The 22,555-nt window shown below is 38.6% G+C and overlaps 1 protein-coding gene across 4 annotated transcripts in view; it reads right to left on the bottom strand.

Moving 5' to 3' along the window:
* ppp1r12a (protein phosphatase 1, regulatory subunit 12A) overlaps nt 1–21,467 on the bottom strand; it is a 47,197-nt gene extending 25,730 nt beyond the window's left edge. For all 4 annotated transcript variants that reach the window (XM_028043815.1, XM_028043817.1, XM_028043814.1 and 1 more), the window contains exons 1-2: nt 21,137–21,467; nt 2,296–2,426 (exon numbers count right to left, since the gene is read on the bottom strand). In XM_028043815.1, coding sequence (XP_027899616.1) covers nt 2,296–2,426; nt 21,137–21,373 — 368 coding nt within the window. In that variant the 5' untranslated portion in view covers nt 21,374–21,467. The remainder of the gene's footprint in view (nt 1–2,295; nt 2,427–21,136) is intronic.
* Between the last annotated feature and the right edge of the window lie 1,088 nt (nt 21,468–22,555).

Genomic DNA, 22,555 nt, shown 5'->3' with positions numbered 1-22,555 from the left:
TGAAATACTCCCCAATGCTAAAACACATCTGAACCGCAAAGCCCAGCTAAAAAAGGAGTCACCCCCTAAATTTAACTTGGTAAAGATGAAAGAACCTCCTGTTGTAAAATTACTGAGATGGCTATTTTGTTTCAGCTGGCAACAAGTCATTCAACCCTCACTGATGCGAGGAACATCGCCTCATTCTTTGAACAGCAATCTTACATGGTGTGAGAACATCTGGATTCCAACTACAATTATGAGTGAGAACTTCAAGGTCAAAAAGCCCATTAGTTTCACAGTTTGGACCTAGAAGTGATAGTTTATAATTTTTTTATGTTTTCTTGAAAAGGTTATTTTAATCTCAACAAATAACTGTTGGTGTCTAGATTTAAAATATACTCAGAATTGTTGGACCTAGAAGCTGAAGCTAAGGCTAGCCAAAGAGGCGGCGCTACGACCAAAGCACACTTCCACAACCTTAAAAACAACTCCAGTTTAAAGTCATAGTCACACTGTTTGATGAATCTTTAAAGAGCCCTGTTTGCATTATTCAGCAATTTACACATAAGACAATTATTTACACCAGAAACAGATAGGAAACAATGTGAAAAACAAAAATATTCTAACACAAAGTGAAGAAATGAGTTCAACACCAGAACATGTTCTATTCTTGGGCTGTTTGACACAATCAATGGTATCACACCATTTACCTCCATTTCCTGTGTAAATAACTCCACAGTGACATTCTGGAGCAAATGAGTTTGCAAAAATTGTGAGAAGATGGCAGAAGTCTGCTTTCATATTGGTTAGCCGTTAGCTTAAGCTTTAAGAACCTCAATTAAAAAACTCTGAACGCTGACAACCCTAACATTAACACAAACACACAATCTCTATGGAAATTCTAAGCAACTCTGGATGAAAACAGTTTTTTCGGCCTGTTGTATTGGAAATCAGTTTGAGGGGCCCATTAATGCTGAGTAGCATAATATCTGTTAAGTGTTACATTTGTTTCAATCACCAATATCACAGAAGGAACTTTATATTTAAATATTACACTTCGCGGTACAAATCACTAGCATTTCTACATTCCTGAGAACTTGAGGAAATTGTGTCACAATAAATGATTTATTATCTAAATGAACGCCTTTGTTATAAGTGAGTAAATAAATTGTCGCTGCTTTTGAAGGATCTCTGGGGAAAAGAAAAGCTTTGTTTGCAGCTGGAAGGAGTTTGTATGCACCATTAAATGCATTAGTTATTTTTTCCATGGGCTGCGTCTTTTGGCTTCAATCAAGCACTGTTATTAATTAAGAAAGTAACTCGTAGGGAGAAAAAAACCCTACAAAAAAGAAAAATTGCTTATAAAAGTACGACCAGGTGAAGGGTGAAATTTATCGACTAATGGTCGATAAATTTGTCCAATCTTAATCTCCATCTAACGCCATATCAACATCTTCCTCGGGTCCCTTTTTTTTCGTCTGAAAATATTTTAACATGCTCATCTGAAAATGCAACCAGAAATGAGTCAATAGAAAAAATACCCGACATTAACCCATATCGTACTGTCCCAAATGTAAGATACATGAAGACCAAACCGCATTAACTATGTTACCGTCATTCAAATGCAAGATGCATTGATGTTAAAGTTGTTTTCACAGGCATGAACCGAAAATGCATTTAACTTAAGCTTTCTTAGGTACCTTTCTTTCACCTTTTCTCTCCCTCTACTGTGGATTGTTGTCTCTAGTTTTCCTTCACTACTGAGAGCAGCACAGCATTCTGATCAGAAAAACTGACAGAAGGGAAACAAAATCAAAGAAAGCCAAAGACACTGCCAGCTTATGTGAAGATGGTCAGAAAAGGTCAGCTGCTTGCCTATTCTTGACCGCAGCTCAATTGTTAATAAAAAAATACATGTTCTATTGATAATAGTCGAAGAGTGTAATACAAAGAATTTACCAATAAAAGATAGTTGTAAGCACTGTTTTGTTAGATTTTGCCAGCATCAGCACTGATGTGGTAAAATAACATTGAAAAATATCTTAGCTGTTTTGTTCTGTGTGTTTTAGTAGTGTTAAGGAAGTTTCATCAAAATCAGACAACACGGCAAAGAAAATAGTAAAATAAACAGGCTCAAACTGAATTCATGGGTCCAACCAGTCATCCATTTTTGTTTTGATCTTTAGATTAAAGAGTGCAGCATTCAGTGTAAAAACAAGACAGGATGTAAAGGATGAGTAAGCAGAACTCAAATCTGATGAAGCTGATAATGTTTCCAAGAAAGAAAGAAAGAAAATAAAAAGAGAGACTTACTCTGCTATGTCTAGGTATCCACAAGAAGCTGCAGCATGGAGGGGGATCCATCCTTCATTGTCAGGCTGGTTGACGCTGGCTCCGTGTTCCACCAGGAATGTCACCATGTCAATGTTGTCATCTATGCAAGCCTAAAAGAAAACGGGAGCAGAATGAGACCACAAACTTCTCCACACACACACACTACGACGCAAGTTTATGTCAGTGGGAAAGAGCATTCGAGTCCTGCTTATGGATCGCTGTGTGTCCAGAACTGTTGAGGAATTTAGGCAGCTGGAGCTTTAACCAAAATGCCTGCACATAGCAGGGGTGCTTGAAATACCGCAGAGTGTAACGTTACGCTGGCTGATACAGCCGTTGACGTGTTGCGTTTATATACTGATAATTTATGAAGAGAAGGGGGAAAGTGAAATAGGTCAGCTATAAATGATAGCCAAACATTTTGTCCCAGAGATTCAGGTAGTTTCATCCAGATCCGTTCTACAAATTAAGTTTTATAATTATCAATTCATATATAAATATAAATGATACCAACTCATTCATTTACTCAATAATTGCACTTTTCATTAATGTATTGGCTCCAACAAATTTTAATTAGTATAATAGATTTTGAATATTTGCCTGATTATTTATTGGATCTTATGAACATGATAAAGTACATTGCCCAGCAGATGTTTTCATGTGGAGAAACAGAATGTTTAAGTAACCTGAAAAAAAAGAAAGAAAAGTAAAACCACTAAAATCTCTACCAAAACAGCTCCGTTCATTCGATTAAAAGTTACACGTAAACCACTTTGTCACCCCTGGAAGCAAAACGCACAAATGTTTCCTTTGAATGAAAATGAAATCGGTGAAAACCATCTCAAATTAGACAGCAGTGCTGTTCGAACCGTGTACTAACTAACACCACCCACAAACCAAGCTGACAGTGACAACACAAGTGATGCCCACGAGAAATAAATTTAAAAAAAAACAGCAAGTGTGGGAGTTCTAATTTAAGACTGATTTAAATCATGATGGAGGCGTTATGATGACTAAGAATTTGCACAAAGAGAGAGCAGGCTTGAGACTCTGACGTACATTTCATTAACTGGTAAGGATTATGAAATGCTGGATGGAAAAAGTATGGTGATTTTACACTGGTTTGAAAAAAAATATACAAACAGTGTTATGTTTTGAAAAATGTAGTTTTTGTTTTTCTTAAATGCACGTTTTCTGTACTGGTGGAGTTCCAAAAACAGAAAAAAAAAACTGTAACATTTTTATTTTGTACAAAGAAATCCCTTTCAATTAAAATACTTTAGGTCAAAGATACAGTTAGCTGTGATTTACTTTTAAGAACAATAATAATAAACCATAATAAAAAAAAAATACAAAGGAAAAAATAAACAAACGCCTCCAACCCATGACCCCTTAGCTGCACTCTGGACCATGTGCCTCTCTTCTCGAGTTGCTATGACAACATAAGCATCCACAAGAGAAACAGACACACATGAACGCATGCCGGCCTCCTGTTCAGGGCACACTACTATCTGAGTGGAATCCTTGTCCAAATTTGGACCGTTTTGGAAGCACTCTCCTGGCTCTGAAGCATTAAAAGCCTCGCTGTGCTTATCTGACAGTAACCGTCTATTTGTGTTTGATGTGCATGATATAATTGAGATTCATTTATATGGTCCGGCTGTACGTAGGCGATCGGTTCCTAAAAGAGAGAAAGCTGTAATTCACAGGGGGAATTTTTCACAGACTGTACGTTTTGGATTTTAAGCAGTTTTTTTCTTTGTTATAAAACAGAAAGTGATGATTAATTAATAAAAGTTGAAGTAGCCTTCCAAATAGAGGCAAGACCTCCAATTCACTGCACATTGTACTGTTACAATTCTACAACTATAAAACAACTAATCCTGGGGGTCTTTATTGATTTCAGATAAGAATATCCAAAAATATCAAAACTCTGTAAAAAAAAACAAACAAAAAAAAACAAAAAACTGTTGAACAGATATTTTTCTTCAAGGTTTCTGGTAAAGAGCAGCAAATTGTTCAGTAATTGAGCAAAAGTCCCACACCATAAAACTACCACAAACCATCATTAAAAGTCAGTATTAAGGTGTTATTCTGAAAGGTTGAGTTGGCTTTACACCAGGTGCAGCAATAAACACCTGCCAAAAAGTTCCACTTTTGTCTCATAAGTCGGCAAAATATTTTCCCACGTGACAAACGTTTGTTGGGTCTGGAGTGGTTTTGGTCTTTAAAACGGGAAGGATTCTCGTTCTTGAATTATTCTTGCTAAGGCATGTGAGAAGTGCTTTTAGATGTTGCTCTGTGTTCCTTTTGGACCACCGAGTCGTCAATCTGCTCTTTGGGTAATTTTGTTAGTTAGCAAGGCACGCCTGGAAAGAGGCAATACTTTTCCATGCATTCTCTAGAGCTTTGTAACACTTTCCACACAGATGTCACTGAAATTAGTGAAACTCAATGAAAACCAACAAAAGCAAAAAATAGATTACTGCTCTTTCAAAAAGTATGGTGGGTGGGTGATTATTCTCCCAAGGTGGTTTGGTTAGCTTTTAACTAAGTGTAATCCTCATTTGAAAACTAGTTTGTCTTTACACAAGCTGGTATTAAGCCCGATATTAACATTTGATCATCTGAAACTCTTAAGTGTTACTACAAAAAAAAAAAAAAGGGCCGATACCTTTTTACATGACTATTATTCCTGTGCTATGTGTGTGCGTTCTCTAATGTAATTTGATTTGGGACAGGTAACCTGTACTGAAACATAAGTGTTCAACAGCAGCCAAGACGGTAAAGGAAAATAAAAAATAAAAACATTAATTCTCTGCATAGTGAATAGTGTTACATCACCCATTAGTGCCGTCTGAGTTTTCACTTTTACATTTCCATTAATAAATACCCATAACAAAGAAAATCACCAAAGTCTCTCCTTATTCCCCTTCAACTTGTCACAATGTGTTTCAGTTTGTATTTGACAATTTAAGGGGGATTACCTATGCAGATTATGATCATAGGGGACGTGTACACTGTAGGTTTGTCTTTCTACACGCTTGAGAAAGCTTGTATATTGGCAGCTGCCCGTTTTTACGAGACAACAAGATGAAAATATGCAATCACGGTCGCAGAATTCTGTCTTCTTCCTCATCGAAAAACAGAAACAAGCCTGTTTAGGCGGCCACTGATGATGGCGAACGTCCCTTAAATGCGTCAGAGGCCTTCCTGTGAGGACTGCTCCAGGCAGCTACCATTGTAATTCCTTGTCATGTTTTGTGGTTGACAATAAGGCTTGGTGTCGTAGCCTGAAGGGAACATTTTCAAACATCACATCTAAAAGCCTGCAATGTGAATATTCTCCTACAAATAGTAATGCATGGAGGCAGCACACATTTTTGCATACTCAACAGACCTAATCAAGCTTTTGATCCCAAGCAGCAGACAGTCATCACACACTAAATAAAAGGGTATCCAGGTAATTAATTGAATTCATACAGGGATTCTCATTAGCCAATCAACTCAGCCACTGAAAGACCTGTGCTAAGCCTGCATACATTAAACGTGACGCAAGTCCTCTTCCTACATACGTAATGCTTTAAACCTGTTTGGGTGGTGTCATTCAGAGAGGAGGAGCCGAGAAGGCAAGCCAGCTTTAAACAGACCAGTGTACGCAAGAGAAAGCAGGAAGAATATCTTTTAAACAGAGTTTAAAATTATCATTTATAGTTTGTTTGTTTTTTTTAAACCAAAAACAAAATGGTTTTAAATGTCATGTAAAAATGTAATAGCCTCGACTCAGTCAGCTGATGAGCAGTGAGGGGGGAGTGCTGAACCACACAGCTGGAGAAAAGCGTTTCGTCCTGAATGTAAATGAAATAATTAGTCATACTATTCTGTTATGTTTAAATTGGATCTATTTATTGATTCTTTATAAAAAAAAACAACAAAAAAACAAAACAAAAACAGAGCACATAAAAAGGAAAAATTAGCTGAAACTCCCAAGCATACAGACCATTAAATGCACCATAATTGATGTTGTCACTTAGTGAGACAAACAAGCTGCGTTCCTGCCGCTGGATCTGATTTAAAAAAAAAAAAAAGCCCGTGCATAATGGAAACTGACACTTCTGGGAAGTTGATGCAACAGCAAAAATACAATGAAGCACTACGCCAAATCAATGGACACAGGAAGCTCCATTTAATTGGTCGATACAGTTTAATGTGGGCTGTGTGATCAGCCTCTGAAAACAGCCCTGCTAGTCCATTAGGGTGCATACAGGGTGCTTATCAATGCAGCAGCAAAATAAAGTCAGAAATGCAATTATATAGTAATTTCATGTTACAATTTTGGAAAATGTGCAAACAAACATGCAGATAGGTTTCAACACATTTGCTTTTTTAATTGCACTTTAAAAATATCCTGCATTTTAATATATACAAGTGTTTTTAAATGCAACTTATTACCATTTTGCTATGATTTTATTTAAATAACCCAGGTGTACTACAACCATACTTTCTGTAAACTTATCCTATTGGAGGCCTGAAAGTCCAGACCGAACATTGATCTACATAGAGATGTGCACATATTTTTAATACTTTATCAGTTAAAAGTTCTCGCATCTTACTGATGTCAGACACAGCCATGGGATTATCTTGGAATGGAGTGGATCAGAACCAGGTAAGTGCAGAAGGTACATAAGGAGTTGTATAATCCTAAAATAATAAGATGGAATTAAAGTGGTGTCGTCCACTAGAACCTTAAAACAAAATGGACAGCGTCATTCCACTGGGCACCAAACAGACAAATGGGTTGTTGTTTGGCACTACAGCAGAGCCAAAAAAAAAAAAAAAAACACAAAGAGAGGGCATGGGTTCAGGTTTTGTTTGGTTACATTAGAAATGTAAATAAATAGAGAAAATCTCATTTTAAAACACAGCAAGGTTCCATGGAAAGCTCACAATGCATTTCTTTAAGCAAACTACAGAAAAACAAACAGCAGACCAATGTTAAACGGAGCATATCTTGCTAACTTTAAGGATTTTCCTTCAAATATACGTAAGAGGACAGGTATTGCTATTTTTGGTTTATTATCTAGGAAGCCTTTGTGAACAGAAGTCCAAATTTAACATCAAGGAGACACTTGAAGACCCCTCCCATCCTTGACTTCCTCTAGCTGCTTCCTCAGATGTTCAACTCAAAGCTCAGAGAGATAGCGGTTTGTGGGAGCTTCTTCTTCTCTCTTTACAGCAACAGCCACTTCATGTTGCTGCTGGAAGAAACCCATCTAAAAGAATCACTGTCATTACTATAGAGGAGACATTAATAACTGGCATTACACAACAAAGATAAGGTTTACTGCATATCAGCATAACAGAGTATATATGGATACTAAAAAATGACTTTTGACTAGGGAGGAAAAAAGTATTCATTGGGAATATCTACATCCAAATAAAGTCTAGGTGGGTTTGTTGTTAAAAGTTCACTGAGAAATTGGCTTGTGTCCGGATCGGATGATTTACAGCGCGACCTGCCCTGATAAGAGATAAAGAGTCAAGAACCTTTTGCCTTCACTGAAAGCAGCTGGTAAGCAGTACATGCTAGCAAGCGTTGGTAGGTATTGCTTACTTCCCATTTTCAGTATCAGCGAGGGATCTAAAAATGAAGTTTGAGGACGCATAAAGCTTTAAGAAGCTATAAAAAGAGGAAGCGGTTTTCTAAAATATGCCAGTGGGTCACCCAGGTTGTGAGAGAGCAGGACTTAAAAGATATGAGGAGCTTTCAACTTTTATATCCTAAAACTTGCCAACTTTAGAAATAAAGACTCATGTTTTAGAAATGCTAGCAATACTACTAATAGAAGATTCAGAAAACTGTCAAAATATTACTTTCATAATAATAGGAATGCCCTAAAAAGACTCATGATAAGATCAAATGTCTACAGCAAGTCAAAGCTTTAGAAAAAGTGGGGCTCACAACTTCCACACAAAATTTCTATTGGTGCATGTCGAGTTATTCTGTTTCATTTAAAAAATAAAACTGAAAAAATAGTTTAAAAAATATTGTATGTAAGGGGAAGCTGTGGGAAAATCTTTAACAGAGGGTCAGAGTCTTCTTCATGACTGTTGTGATAAATTTTAGTTGGAATTAAAGTTCTAACAACCACAACACATTTGGACTATCTTTAAAAACATGATATAAAACTAATACATTTGGTTAAAGAAATTCTGTTGCTTTGTGATTAATGATTATCAATACCATTTTATACAATGGGAAGTTACAATCCGGCAGATTTATATAAACTGCTATTTCAACACCTAGAAATTCAATGCCACACTATTCCTGTGGTTTTAATGAGATGGCAGAAAACATTCTGCAGATTTACCTCCATTCACACACTGCCACTTTTACAAATCACTTCAGTTAGAGCAGGGGTCTCAAACTCTAGTCCTCGAGGGCCGCTGTCCTACAGTTTTCAGATGTGCCACAGGTACAAAACACTGGAATGAAATGGCTTAATTACCTCCTCCTTGTGTAGATCAGTTATCCGAGTCTTAATGACCTAATTATTCTATTCAGGTGTGGTGCAGCAGAGGCACATCTAAAAGTTGCAGGACTGCAGCCCTTGAGGACTGGAGTTTGAGACCCCTGAGTTAGAGGTTTATTCTATGGATCAAAACCTAAATAAGTTAAAGTTTTAAATAACCTTATTTTAATTAGAATAATGACCATTTTATTTTTTCTGCAGCTCTATGAATAATTCTTGCCTTTCCATTTTAAGATCTTCAGCACGCTATACGTTTGGCAGGACATTTGGGTGGAATGGCAAAGTGTAAACAGCATTTCTTACTCAGGTTTATAATAGTCAATACTCAACAATAACTGCTGTGATAACGTATTTATGATTGAAACGTTTAGAGGAAATAACCATTCAGATAGTAATCTATGAGCTTCATGTGTATATAAACATGTCAGAAAGGAGGAAGAGGATATATAAATTTAATCTAATTAATCCTGCATACCTATTTTTGAAATGTCACCTTTCTGTTTACAAAAAAAAAGATAAAAGAAATTAAAGACTAGTTCCCCCGACCCCCTGCAGTAGTACTGCTACTTTCCCCAAAACTACCTAGTCAGTCAGAAGGAGTTGGACTAGCATACCAGGGTAAATACGGTAATACTCCTAGTCTTGAGGCTTCAGGCCTCGGTGCTCTGGCCCCACCTCCCAGCCTACGTCATTGGCTCAGAGGTGCACAGTCACTTCCACAAAAGGAATTCCTTCTTACAGCCTGCATGCAAGTATGACTGCATTATGTCTCTGCGTTTGCATATTTCTGAGCACTATCAAGGTGAGCCAAGCACTTTTTAATTGAAAATGCAATAAAAGCACACAAATATGGATTACTGGGCCTCCTGTGATCAGAGTACAAAGGTTTTATTGGTGATGTGGTGAAGCCTACATCTGTAAGCGTGAGTGCACCGACTCCTGAGACAAAGAACTCGCAGCTCCTGTGCAATTGGCAGGATTTGGGAGGCCACAGGGTACAAGGGGAGGGGGCTGGGGGCGCTGCAAGGCGACCAGCTGGGTCCCTCAACTAGACGAGCTCTGTTTGGAGATGGAGCCAAACTGCAAACACTCTCTCTCTCACACACACACACAACCCTGCAGCCTTCGCCTTCAGCACTCCAACTCCTGCTGCTACCGAGGACAACCATATATGGCCCTGGGATTCCCATGGACAAAAAGAAAAAAAAAAAAAAAAAAGAAGAAGACCAGTGGGGGGGAAAAAAATGCCAGCAAGATTTTAACTGTACATTTCATCTTGGCTTTCGCTCAGCGGCTCAAACAAAAGCCCCGCTTAAGAGCCAACTATGTTTCCATGTGAGGGGTCGAAAGGGGAGAGAGAGAGAGAGAGAGAGACAGAAAGAGAGAGAGAGAGGTCAAATAGTCACACAGATACAACTTCTGTTGACGTATTCACTAACAGAGCCCTTATTTGCTGGCTTCCGCAGCGGCAGACCAGGGGATGGAGACTCACTGACAGAGCCAGACCACAAAAACCTTCTCTGGCATTACGTCGCTCCTCATGCCAACAAGATCAAAACCCAGCAGGTTAAATAGATGGCATGGACACCTGAGCTCGCTTCGCAGGACTCCAAGTGATCATCAGCAAGGATTAGATATTTATAACGTTACAGAAGCACAACTAATTCAAGAATGAAGCAGTGAGGAAAAATGTAAATAAGGATGATCAGTTTCTCTTAGGCATGGGCTGAATGTTTGTAAAAAAAAAAAAGACATAGCAAGATTTTTATGTGGTACAGTTTGAATAAAAACAAAAAAAACATCCTACAGTTTCACATGTTTTTCATTAAAATGGCAGAAAAAGTCAGTGTTTCCTTCCCCTACCTGTTGGAAACAGGTAGGCAAATTTAGTGAACGAAACTTTCTTTTCCTATATTTTTGCTTATGTCTATGCTAAAAAAAATAATGTTTCTAACATATTTGTAAAAATAATCATTTGAAGCAGCAGAAATAGTTACTGTTCTGTTAAAAAAAAAGAAAGAAATCTGATCATTCCCCTTCATTAATCATTTGTGTAAATATTGATACCAAGTGGACAATGTGATGAATTTGTTCCCAATCCAAAAAAATAAAATAAAACAATAAACTGATGAAACTGCACCATTGTTTGGCGGGGAGCACAGACAGATGTGTGAACCACTACAAGTGTCCATGTTCTGCTGCTGTCAGTGATTAAAGCTGAGGGAATGGAGAAGCAGGCTCACAAGCAGAGTCTCAAAGAGGAAATGAGAAAAATAAACAGCCACTTCCTGTTCCTCTCTGGCCTAAAATCGCCAACACAGATCCCTCCTACCTTGACCACCTTTGAGGGGCAGATGAGCAGCAAGTAATATTTCTCAAGTTTAAAACACCGAAATTAAAAGCACCAAATTTTGCTTTCCTTCTAGCTAAATGTACGTTTAACTTTGTCAAATTTATTTTCTCTGAACATTTTAGCAGTCTCTTTTCAGAACTATAAACTACTCAGTTTGATCATGACAATATAAGGAACATGACTAACGAGCTATAAACACCTCCGCCCTACATAGAGATCATAATTTATACAGATTGCATGCTGTTGAATTTTTAGTGTGCTGTACAGCAGCCTGAGTGCTTTGGGTTATTAATTATTCATTTTATAGTCTGTTAACTTCACAGCATGATTGACCCCAGTGACCTCACATTTATGCTCTAGAAAACATGGAAACAGGTCTTTGTCTGAGCAAACTACAGTCATACAATGCATTCAGTTTCCTTCCTCCCAACTTAACGGTAAACATTTGAGCTTTGTCTCTTGTATGCATTATGATCTAAAATATCATCAATATGACTTACGACGACATGCAAATGAAGTTGGAATGAAGATATTAAAAAAAACACACACACTTTGACATGAGTAAAACCCACATTTGTTTCTAGTACTGGGTTTTAAAATCTAGCAGGTGTAGCAATGACCAACAGTTTAAAAGAGATGAAGAAATGTTCTGTCAAATTGTGCGCTACCTGTGTGTCTCCTTTTGCTGGCAAAAGATGCAGCTGCTTTAAAGAGTGGGGGGGGGGAAAGCACTTCCACCGACAACAAGTGGACACGTGCATTTTCCCTTAATTGTGCTGGCAGCTCTGGAAGACAATGAGCAACTCGTGAGCTCCGGGTCCAGGTGTTTTCACTTTAAAAACCAGCTCATAAAAACACACTCAGCGTGAGACATGCGACTGCCGCCAAGCTAGCAACAGCAGAAATGGCTTCAAGAAGACCTGGCTCTAGCGGAAGACAGGCACACAGTGCCACAGGGTAGGAACAAAAACAAGCTGAAGTCATCCTGCAAACATTTCACAGCAGGTCAATATCATGCTGTGTTTGGAAACATGGAGGCAGCACGAAAAGCAAGTGCTGGTAATTAAACGGTTAAAGCACCTAAAAAGATCATTTATCATTCATCTAAACAAACTTCAGGCTATTCAGGACATTCTTTTTATGTTTAACACACCTTTTTGGGTTAGTGATAAAGATATTGTTAAAACAATGAAGACATATTAAAAAGAAACGTGGCAACAGGGTTTACTGTCACACATGGCTAATTACCATAACAATACTTTCTAAAACAACTACTGCTGCATGAATACTAAACTTCTTTTACACAAACATGACTGTCAAGTCACTAAATCACTGAATGAGAGTCCAAAGAACACATCAGACTGCCAACGAGCTGCAACACTGCAGCATGTTTCTGCAGCTTGCTCCACTGCTGTCTTCAATGTCAAAAGCCACATAATCATCCGCCTGTAGCTGCAATTAATGCAACAAGTCTTCTATCAGCTTTGTAAATCCACACATTTTCATTGAAGAACGTCTCTTATGCATTTCAAAGTCCTGTATTAGATTGTCAGTCAGCACAGATGTGGACTGTCTGCCATTCTAACAGGAATGTCCTTGAAACTGAACCATTCCATGTGTCTGAATGTGTGTTAAGGGTCGTTGATCTGGTGGAAAGTGCAACTCTACGCCGGGACGAAGTGCTTTGCAACCTTAAATGGTTTTTCTTCAGCAGTCTCCTCTATTTAGCTCCAATCCGACTTCCCATCAACTCTCGCCAGCTTCCCTTTATCTTCTGAAGAGATGGGGATGGTGTGTTCAGGGTGATTTGCAGAGTCAGTTTTCTGCCACACGCAATAGTCAACAAGTGACCGGAGGTCCTTCTTCTACACATTTGCTATGAAAGTCACTTTTCTGCTTTAAAACATATCAAGAGCCACTTAGTGCAGTGTAACATACAAGTCACTGATTCTACAAAATCTACAAATGCATTAAAATTTCAATTTAAAGTAGGACACAATCTCAAGACGATGCGCAGGGAAGCACTGATGTGTCACAATCAGCAAGATGACCGGACATGTTTGCAAAGTGTTGGTGTGCAAATGCCAAAAAGACTTCCTGATGTTGATTATGGGGTTGGCAAAGAAGTGGAATGAAACTGTGAGTAAGGCCAGCTTGACAAGGAGACACCTGCCAATTACACAGAGGTAAAATATACATACTGCTGGGCTCCGTTTCTAAAATTAACATTCTCAGTCATGGAGCCGGCTCTCGTGATTCTTTCAGACTGGAATCCAGCGCAGCAGCAACTGCCTTGTACAGCAGGTTACAACATTTAAATGGGGGAATTACATCCATCTTATTTGGGAGTGGATGCTTTCATTCCCATTACAGCAAATGTTCTTCCTCTTTTTGGAAATGTGTTACTTCTACTTTTCTTCATTTATTTTTTTAGAGTATTAATATGGTAAAGCTGTCTGATAAATACTTAATTTTGCAGTGGTAGCTGAATAAAAAAAAATATCAAAAAGGTCAAGAAAGTATAGACAAAGTAATCTCAAAATATAATGAAATGCAGTTGTTCTTTGTCCAACCTCGAGCCAGACAAAGAATAAAATCTAGACTGTTTGTATCCAAGACTATAAATTATTAAACTCCATCTTAATTTATTCAGCAATTTGTTATAAATTTATGAGATGAACTAATGGTTTTCATGAACAAGAGTCAGCCAATAAGAAAATCTCCAGAAAAGAAATCTACTCAATGACAAAAACTAAGCATATAAAAGTTAGGTTCTTCTCAAAAAAGTTGATTTTGCTATCATCATATATTATGAGATGGTGCAGTTAATCTGCACTTTACAGATTAACGCTGATATTAGAGATGCTATTTTAAGGTCTAATCTGTGGATTAGGACACCTTAAAAACCGAAAAATGTCAATGATTGAAAAAATAAATATATATATAATCTTTTAACCTTTATCTGGTTTTAACTTTCTAAAAATTTGATACGTTTATATCGGCCACAAATTGTGAGTCATTAGTATTGATGCATTAATTGAAAGGAAAATACATTTTTTTTATCCTGATCTCTGATCAGAACCAAACCAGATGATGCAGTAGCACAATGCAGATGTCATCCTCATCCTGAACATGTGCAATACTGTGAAGTCTTTATCCAACACTCTTCAGATCTCTAATTTGTGTAGATTGTTGAGTCGAATATCGGACAAATTTCAGCAAATGACGTCTTTCAGTCACTAAGCTGCATTCATCTACAGCTAAAAAAGAAGGATGTTCTGCCTCAGGCGGTGACTCTGGATGCGGGGGGGTTCATGACAGGATGTAGCGCTGCTTTGAAAGGACAGCGACGCGTCAAAGGCGTTCTATTTTACTCCTCTCAGTGGCAAACTGCAAGCCTGGACGCACAGCCAAGAATATCAGAGCCATGCCTGCAGTAACGTTCACAATTATGCAATGTGTTAACATAACTGATGCTCATCTGGACCAGGAGAAACACAGCCATCTTATCATCGCTAGCCACATGCTCAGAAATGCTTCCATTACCGACTTGTGAGGCTGATTCTTGTTTGAAACTGCAGCACTCAGCCAGACGCTCGCTCTGCACAGTCTGTTATGCAACTCCCACTCGGTCCATGCAAATCCACCAACACAAGTCACTGGTAACCTTCCGAGCAGTCGTCATAGAAACGGCGCAAGATAATGTTCATAGACTTTAAGGCTGTAATGAGGGTGTGTAATGTCAACAGACAGAGGCATTGTAATGTCCAACTAACATGTTGAGCTTAGCTGAGCCCTGCCTCCCCCCCCACTCACACACACACCCTAGTCTTTGGGATCAGCAAAGTGTATGACTGCAGTCGGAAAGTTCAGCTGTAGGTCAGTGTGGAGAATTTTTCGAACGTGACGGAACACGCCTCCATTCCCTCCACTTTGCCGGTGGAGCTTAGTGGGCAGAATTCAGGCCGGCCGGAGAGACGGAGGGAACGACCAGACAGGAGGGGTAGAAGTGACAGCTGAGGAATGTCTTCTGTGCTCCCTCTTTGCTATGGTTTCCAGCGACCGTCATGTGAGGAATGCCCAGGGTAGGACAGCAGGTCTTGGAATGTTACCCTCCAAGACCAGTTTAGCTGTTGGAATAGTAAATATCTGTAATCTGGAATCTCTCAGGACAACCTCTCAGTTATCCACCTACAGTGCCTTGCAAAAGTATTCATCTCACTTTAATTTTTTGTCTTTTAAAAAGGTAAAATTCGATGTAATTTACTGAAAACCGTTACGATGAAACAAAGCATTGTATAGTTGGGAGGTAAAAGGAAAATAATATTTATTTCTTGAAGGATGGGTTAGAGTTCTCATGGCTTTCTTTGTGACAGGTCAATGCCATAATCGGTCAGCTGTCAAAACTTTAGATTGGCATCAGTGACAATGGGCCTGATCCATGACGGCAAATCTATTCAGTCTAGTTCTATGCTTTGTGCTTAGTAATGTCATGCTTTATTACTTATTTTACATTATATTCAAAATTACTAATTGCACTCTTAACCATTTGAAGAAGGTTTGTTGCAGTTTATTTTTACATGCTTAACCAAAGCAGTCAAATTATTATTATTGTCACTTTCTCTATTGTTTATTCTACATTGGCTGTTGTACTCCTAATTGACTGAATAAATTAAAGATTTGTTGTTTTTACATATTTGACCAAGACTGTGAATCTATTGGTGCATTTAAGTGTTTTGTACTGGTGCAGAGTTACCAAATAAATGTGTAATTCGGCGCATTTATATCTTTGCTTAAAAAAATGTTTTAAGTCAATTCAACACTGTTTTTCTGTATTGGATCAGCACAGGCTGATACTAAACCTCAGACATCTGTATCAGAAGTGAAAAACGTGGATTGGTGCATCCCTACTGAAAACCAATATGTTATTTTCCTTCCACTTCACAAGTATGCACTTTAGAAAGGCATTGTACATCTGTAGTTTATTGATGAAAATATCAGCATTAATTAATGCATCAGTTTCTTTACATGTCCTTCACTTGCAGCAAGTCTGCAATTTGGACACAGACATAACCTCCTGCCTAAAAGACACCAGGACGGCAGTGCAAAGCAAAGCTGCAGACTGAGTCATACCCAAACTTAGTATCATATCCTGAAACCCAGTTAGGAGAACTTGTGGTGGTGGTATTTTTAACCCTGAACTGGTCACCAGGAATGGCAGAGATATTGCAAGTGTAGAGCAAGCCATTGTGAACATGGCACACAAACGCAGACAGAGGTCACAACATTTCAAAGGATGTCCTACAAATGTATTACCATGCAACAATAAATAAGAGCATCACTACGACAACGCAGCCAAAGTTTTGCTCATCTTTTTTGTGTGTCAATAAAAAAAATTTTTTTAAAAACACAAAATCCAGACAGCTAAGCTCTGCTGTGCAACTAAAAGGTCATCCGCTTCTCACTTCTAGAGACCATTCGACAGGAAGAGTCAACAGCAAATTGTTCCTGGCTCCAGCTCTTCCCTGGACACAGGTCCAAATAACAATGTTTCCACCTGATGAGTTTGAACAGGTGGATTTGCTGATTCCAGATTTTATTATAAGAAACTCAGAGCAATGAAAATTGTATGCTAACCAGAACTATCAATAAACACAAAGAAAGACATTCTGTGAAAGAAAACACGGCTTAGACTAAAAGGCATCCATATCAAAAAACTGATTTTACAACAGTAGAACAGAAACCTCTGAACTTAATGACCTTCACACCTTCTTGCTAAGACTAAACACTTAGACACGAGCAACCAATGGTAATGAGTAACCTGTGTATACAAGATCATTTTAACTTGGATCCTCCACTTTTCCTTCAGAATGGGGACTCATTAGGAATCATTAGAAACTGATTCCAGAACTACAACTGTTTTCATTTATTATTTACAGTAGCTGCTTAAATACTATAAGTTTATTTCAATTGCAACCAGGCAAACACCCATCAGCGCAGCATACTGAAGGCAATATATGTTGATTATGTTCCAACATTTGAAAGTCCAGAATGCTTCAAATTCCATTTCCAACCCAAAATCACCATTTGTACAAATCTCCTCTCTCCAAGCAGACCATAATATTCCCTAAATGTGCACCGAAAGTATAGCTGCCCTATTATTAGCACTGGATCAGCAGGGCTCCAGAAAGCTTGTAAATAAGAAGTGTTGCATTGTTTGCCTTGAAAAGATTTGAATCACATGGTAAAGAACCTCCTGATGTCACAGAAAAATGACTGCTGGCCAAGCCGGGCTAAAACGAGCAGCGTTGGGAAAATTCAGTTAAGTTATTGACAAATAAGGAGAAATTAATCTTTTTCAGACATTCTAGAACCGTCTCTCCACTGTAACAGTCTAATAATCTGTCCCCAGGTTCCCTCTCTGTCTCAACCATGCAGGTAACAAACAGACAAAAATGAAACTGAAGTAGTGGCATTATCTATAGATGCACTGATAAAGCATTTCCCAGCCATGCTCCACATTTCTTTGACGCCTAACTTACTGGTTTCAAATTTTTAGATTAAAAACTAGTTGACTCATAACAGAAAAACAATATGCAGAAGCATGATGCAGTAATCTAAAAATTTCTCAAGCTACACTTTAAACAACAGCTTAAAACCAAACACGGCTGTAACTTGGCTGCGATTCTGCGGCTGCAGTTTTATTCCTGTCACTGGATTCAGTAATCCAGTTCACCAACTAATTCGTTATTTGTCTTTAGAAGCCGACATTTTTCAAAATCTCAGTTAAGTTAATACATTCAGAACTGAATTTGTTATTCATCCAATTCCTGTTAGGCTGTATACAGTGGGGCAAAAAAGTATTTAGTCAGCCACCAATTGTGCAAGTTCTCCCACTTAAAAAGATGAGAGAGGCCTGTAATTTTCATCATAGATATACCTCAACTATGAGAGACAAAAGGAGAAAAAAAAATCCAGAAAAATCACATTGTCTGATTTTTAATGAATTTATTTGCAAAATATGGTAGAAAATAAGTATTTAGTCAATAACAAAAGTTCATCTCAATACTTTGTTATATACTCTTTGTTGGCAATGACAGAGATCAAACGTTTTCTGTAAGTCTTCACAAGGTTTTCACACACTGCTGCTGGTATTTTGGCCCATTCCTCCATGCAGATCTCCTCTAGAGCAGTGATGTTCTGGGGCTGTTGCTGGGCAACACAGACTTTCAACTCCCTCCAAAGATTTTCTATGGGGTTGAGATCTGGAGACTGGCTAGGCCACTCCAGGACCTTGAAATGCTTCTTACGAAGCCACTCCTTCGTTACCCGGCGGTGTGTTTGGGATCAATGTCATGCTGAAAGACCCAGCCACGTTTCATCTTCAATGCCCTTGCTGATGGAAGGAGGTTTTCACTCAAAATTTGACGATACATGGCCTCGTTCATTCTTTCCTTTACACGGATCAGTCGTCCTGGTCCCTTAGCAGAAAAACAGCCCCAAAGCATGATGTTTCCACCCCCATGCTTCACAGTAGGTATGGTGTTCTTTGGATGCAACTCAGCATTCTCTCTCCTCCAAACATGACGAGTAGAGTTTGTACCAAAAAGTTCTATTTTGGTTTCATCTGACCATATGATATTCTCCCAGTCATCTTCTGGATCATCCAAATGCTCTCTAACAAACTTGAGACGGGCCTTGACATGTACTGGCTTAAGCAGGGGGACACGTCTGGCACAGCAGGATTTGAGTCCCTGGCGGCGTAGTGTGTTGCTGATGGTAGCCTTTGTTACTTTGATCCCAGCTCTCTGCAGGTCATTCACTAGGTTCCCCCTTGTGGTTCTGGGATTTTTGCTCACCGTTCTTGTGATCATTTTGACCACACAGGGTGAGATCTTGCGTGGAGCTCCAGATCGAGGGAGATTATCAGTGGTCTTGTATGTGTTCCATTTTCTAATAATTGATCCCACAGTTGATTTCTTCACACCAAGCTGTTTACCTATTGCAGATTCAGTCTTCCCAGCCTGGTGCAGGTCTGTAATTTTGTTTCGGGTGTCCTTTGACAGCTCTCTAGTTTTGGCAATGGTGGAGTTTAGAGTGTGACTGTTTGAGGTTGTGGACAGGCGTTTTTTATACTGATAATGGGTTCAAGGAGGTGCCATTAATACAGGTAACTAGTGGAGGACAGAGGAGCTTCTTACAGAAAAAGTTACAGGTCTGTGACAGCCAGAAATCTTGCTTGTTTGTAGCTGACCAAATACTTATTTTCCACCATATTTTGCAAATAAATTCATTAAAAATCAGACAATGTGATTTTTTGGATTTTGTTTTCTCCTTTTGTCTCTCATGGTTGAGGTATATCTATGATGAAAATTACAGGCCTCTCTCATCTTTTTAAGTGGGAGAACTTGCACAATTGTTGGCTAACTAAATACTTTTTTTGCCCCACTGTAACCAGGCCACAGCATGACACTGCTAGGTTGACAAAGTCATGATTAAGAAGAGTAGATTTTTAGCCTCTTCATGTTTTCCAGAACATGCATGCCAAAAATCTACATATCATTTTAGGTTACAACTTTTTGCATGTTTTAAAGTAAATTAAGGCTTTAATTATCGAATAAAAACACAGCAAATCAGAGCTTTATATCTCATGTTTGTGAAACCATCACCAAATAAATGCGTTCAAAACTAGTATTAAAACTGCAAGAAATTCGGTCTTCGCTGTATTTTAATACAGATCTTGCATTAAAGGATCTGTACAGCTTTACGACTAGTACCCGGCTAAATGTTACCAACAGCTTGATCTGCATGTACACGGATGAAGAGGACAGTACGTTCATTGCCGAATGGTGGAATGCTTATTTTATACTTTTCTGACGTGTATTTCTACTGATCCGATAGCTTAAATCTGCCGCAAAGTCTAGAAATCCTGCAAGCGCTGAGCGAGGCTAGTGGATGTAGCTCAAGTGAATAGCGGGCAAAATGTTAGCTTGGGACGGATGACATTACAGCCAAAACATCCAAAAGTCAGCAGTATAGACTTTTTATTCAAGTAGACAAACAGTAGAGGGTATAGTTGATCAATTTTAGAGGCCATGTGTATAGCTGAAGTAGTCAGTCAGCTCAGCTAATGAATGAATTAAGCTAAAGTCCAAAGCCGCAAGCGACAGTTATTTTAGCATGCTAACGCAGCGCTAGCTTACCCCTAAATACATTAATTTCTTTCTCCAAAATAACATTCCCATATGGGTTATGAAAACGACTGTTAAAGCCAACCACAACCTTCCGAAGAAAACATTGCAATGGTATGGTATGGTATTGGTATGGAACAAGATACCAAAACTAGCCGCTTCTTCCTCTCCAGAGAGTAGTCACCGTCGCGGCTCTGGGTATATCAACAAAACGACTTTTACTGTTAGCCAGGTAGCAACTCTTCACCGCTGAATGCCCAAGAAAATCCATCATTAATGACAATTCCTTCCGATGTGGCTAGTTTAAAGCATCCCATATTTGATCGGCAACCAATACTTTCTCTAAAGGACAGGAACACTTTTGAAAGTAGTTCTTTCACATCGGCTTTGAATGTGAAATGCAGCAGAACAGCAATTAGACTGCACCCAAAGGTTTCAGATATGTGGTCTCAATGTAGCTAAAAAAAGGTATAGGAAAATCGGTCCAAAAGGGGAAGTGTGCGAGTTAATACCCATTCTGCAAATTGTGAACATGTTGTACATAAGATCTTCAAGCTCAGGCAGCTAATGGCTTCAGTCCTCTGCGTCGAAAAAGACAAGTCTGCTCGGTAGGTAAACAACGGGATGAGAATGGCTTCCATTTGACAGGTGTTCCTGGGCATGCAGTTGCTCACAGTAAAGGGATATTTGCGTCTAGAGGTACCAATGAGTAATGCTACAAACAATGGCAATGAAGCACAAACCTGGTGGAGCGCAGTAAGACCGTCTACATTGGCGTAGTTGATGTCAGCGCCCCGGTCAAGCAGACGGAGCACCTCCTCGGTATCACCGCTTGAGCAGGCGGCCAGAAACACGGCGCCATCATCGAACTTCACCTTCGTCTTCTTCTTTTTCAGAACAGGAGGCTCCTGATCCGTCTCCGAGCCCAGCCATCGCTTTAACTGTTCATTCCTTTTCTGTTTGGCGTCCGCCATCTTCATCCCCCTCCTGTCTCGGGCTTCTTATCGTGCTCCGAGAGAGGGTACACTTTATAGAGGCACTATCCCACAGCGCACTGGGGCGTGGGAAGGGAGGGTTGGGGAGGAGGGGAAAAGAGGCGTCTGGATTGTTTTCCATAACCTCGCGAGAACTGGCTCCCAGGAACTGCAGTACAAAAGGACAATACAATTTCATACTGTATTATGTGTCGTACACATTGACACTGGAACAGGTTTAACAATTCAGAAAATGTAGTAAATATAAATAAATTTCAAAAGTACAATTAGTGAATAATATTTAATTTTCTTCCTCTTTTTTATGCATTTATTTATTTATTTACATTCCTGGTGTCATGACTAAATACACAAGAGCTGCAAAATTGTAATTTTCTTAATTTGTTTTAAAAAAAAATGTAATCTTAATCAAACAAATTAATCAATTCAATATTCCTCAAAATATATAGTTGGTGATCTGATTATTTTTGTACAAACTAAATGTTATACATGTTAGGGTACGTCCGTCAATAGAGGAAAATATAGAATAGAATAGAAATAGAAACCTTTGCTGACCCACAGTGGAAGAAATTTTGGTGCCATTGCAGCAAGCTAAGGTCAGTGAGAGCATGTACATTCACACAAAGGTGAAAAAATACATGTAAAAAAAAAATCGGACAACGGCAGGGACAAACATGAAAAATAATACCATGCACTAAACATACCATGTTCAGCAGAGTAATGTTCAGCAGACTACACTGATTTAGAGAAAGAAAACATACAGGATGTGCAGAAATTTGTGTGAATAAATAACAGCAGACTAGAAATGAAAAAAACCCCACAAAATATATATACATAATATTCTTTGATCTAAACCATGCTATTGTAGCTCTGACTGTATGTTTATATAAAGGTTTGCATATCTTCCCATCTCCAACCAATTTGTGGTTGTTTTGTGACAAAATGTAGAGAGACACTGCTTTACAGCACATTATGGCAATATGTTGCAAAACAAATCATTTGAATATCATTTCTTACAAAAAAGAAAAAAAACTGTGCCTGTATTAAAGTATATATTTTAAGTTATTTTTATTTTCATGAGTGCTATGCAATAGCTTGCAACTCTTGGTATTGGAACTCTTAAAGATGTTTTATTATTGTAAGGCGTGATGCTAATAAACTGTCAACACT

The sequence above is a fragment of the Xiphophorus couchianus genome, chromosome 17, assembly GCF_001444195.1.
Source record: "Xiphophorus couchianus chromosome 17, X_couchianus-1.0, whole genome shotgun sequence".
Lineage (NCBI taxonomy): Eukaryota > Metazoa > Chordata > Actinopteri > Cyprinodontiformes > Poeciliidae > Xiphophorus > Xiphophorus couchianus.
The sequence above is the reverse complement of the archived record's forward strand: the minus strand, read 5'-3'. Positions and strand labels throughout refer to the sequence as shown.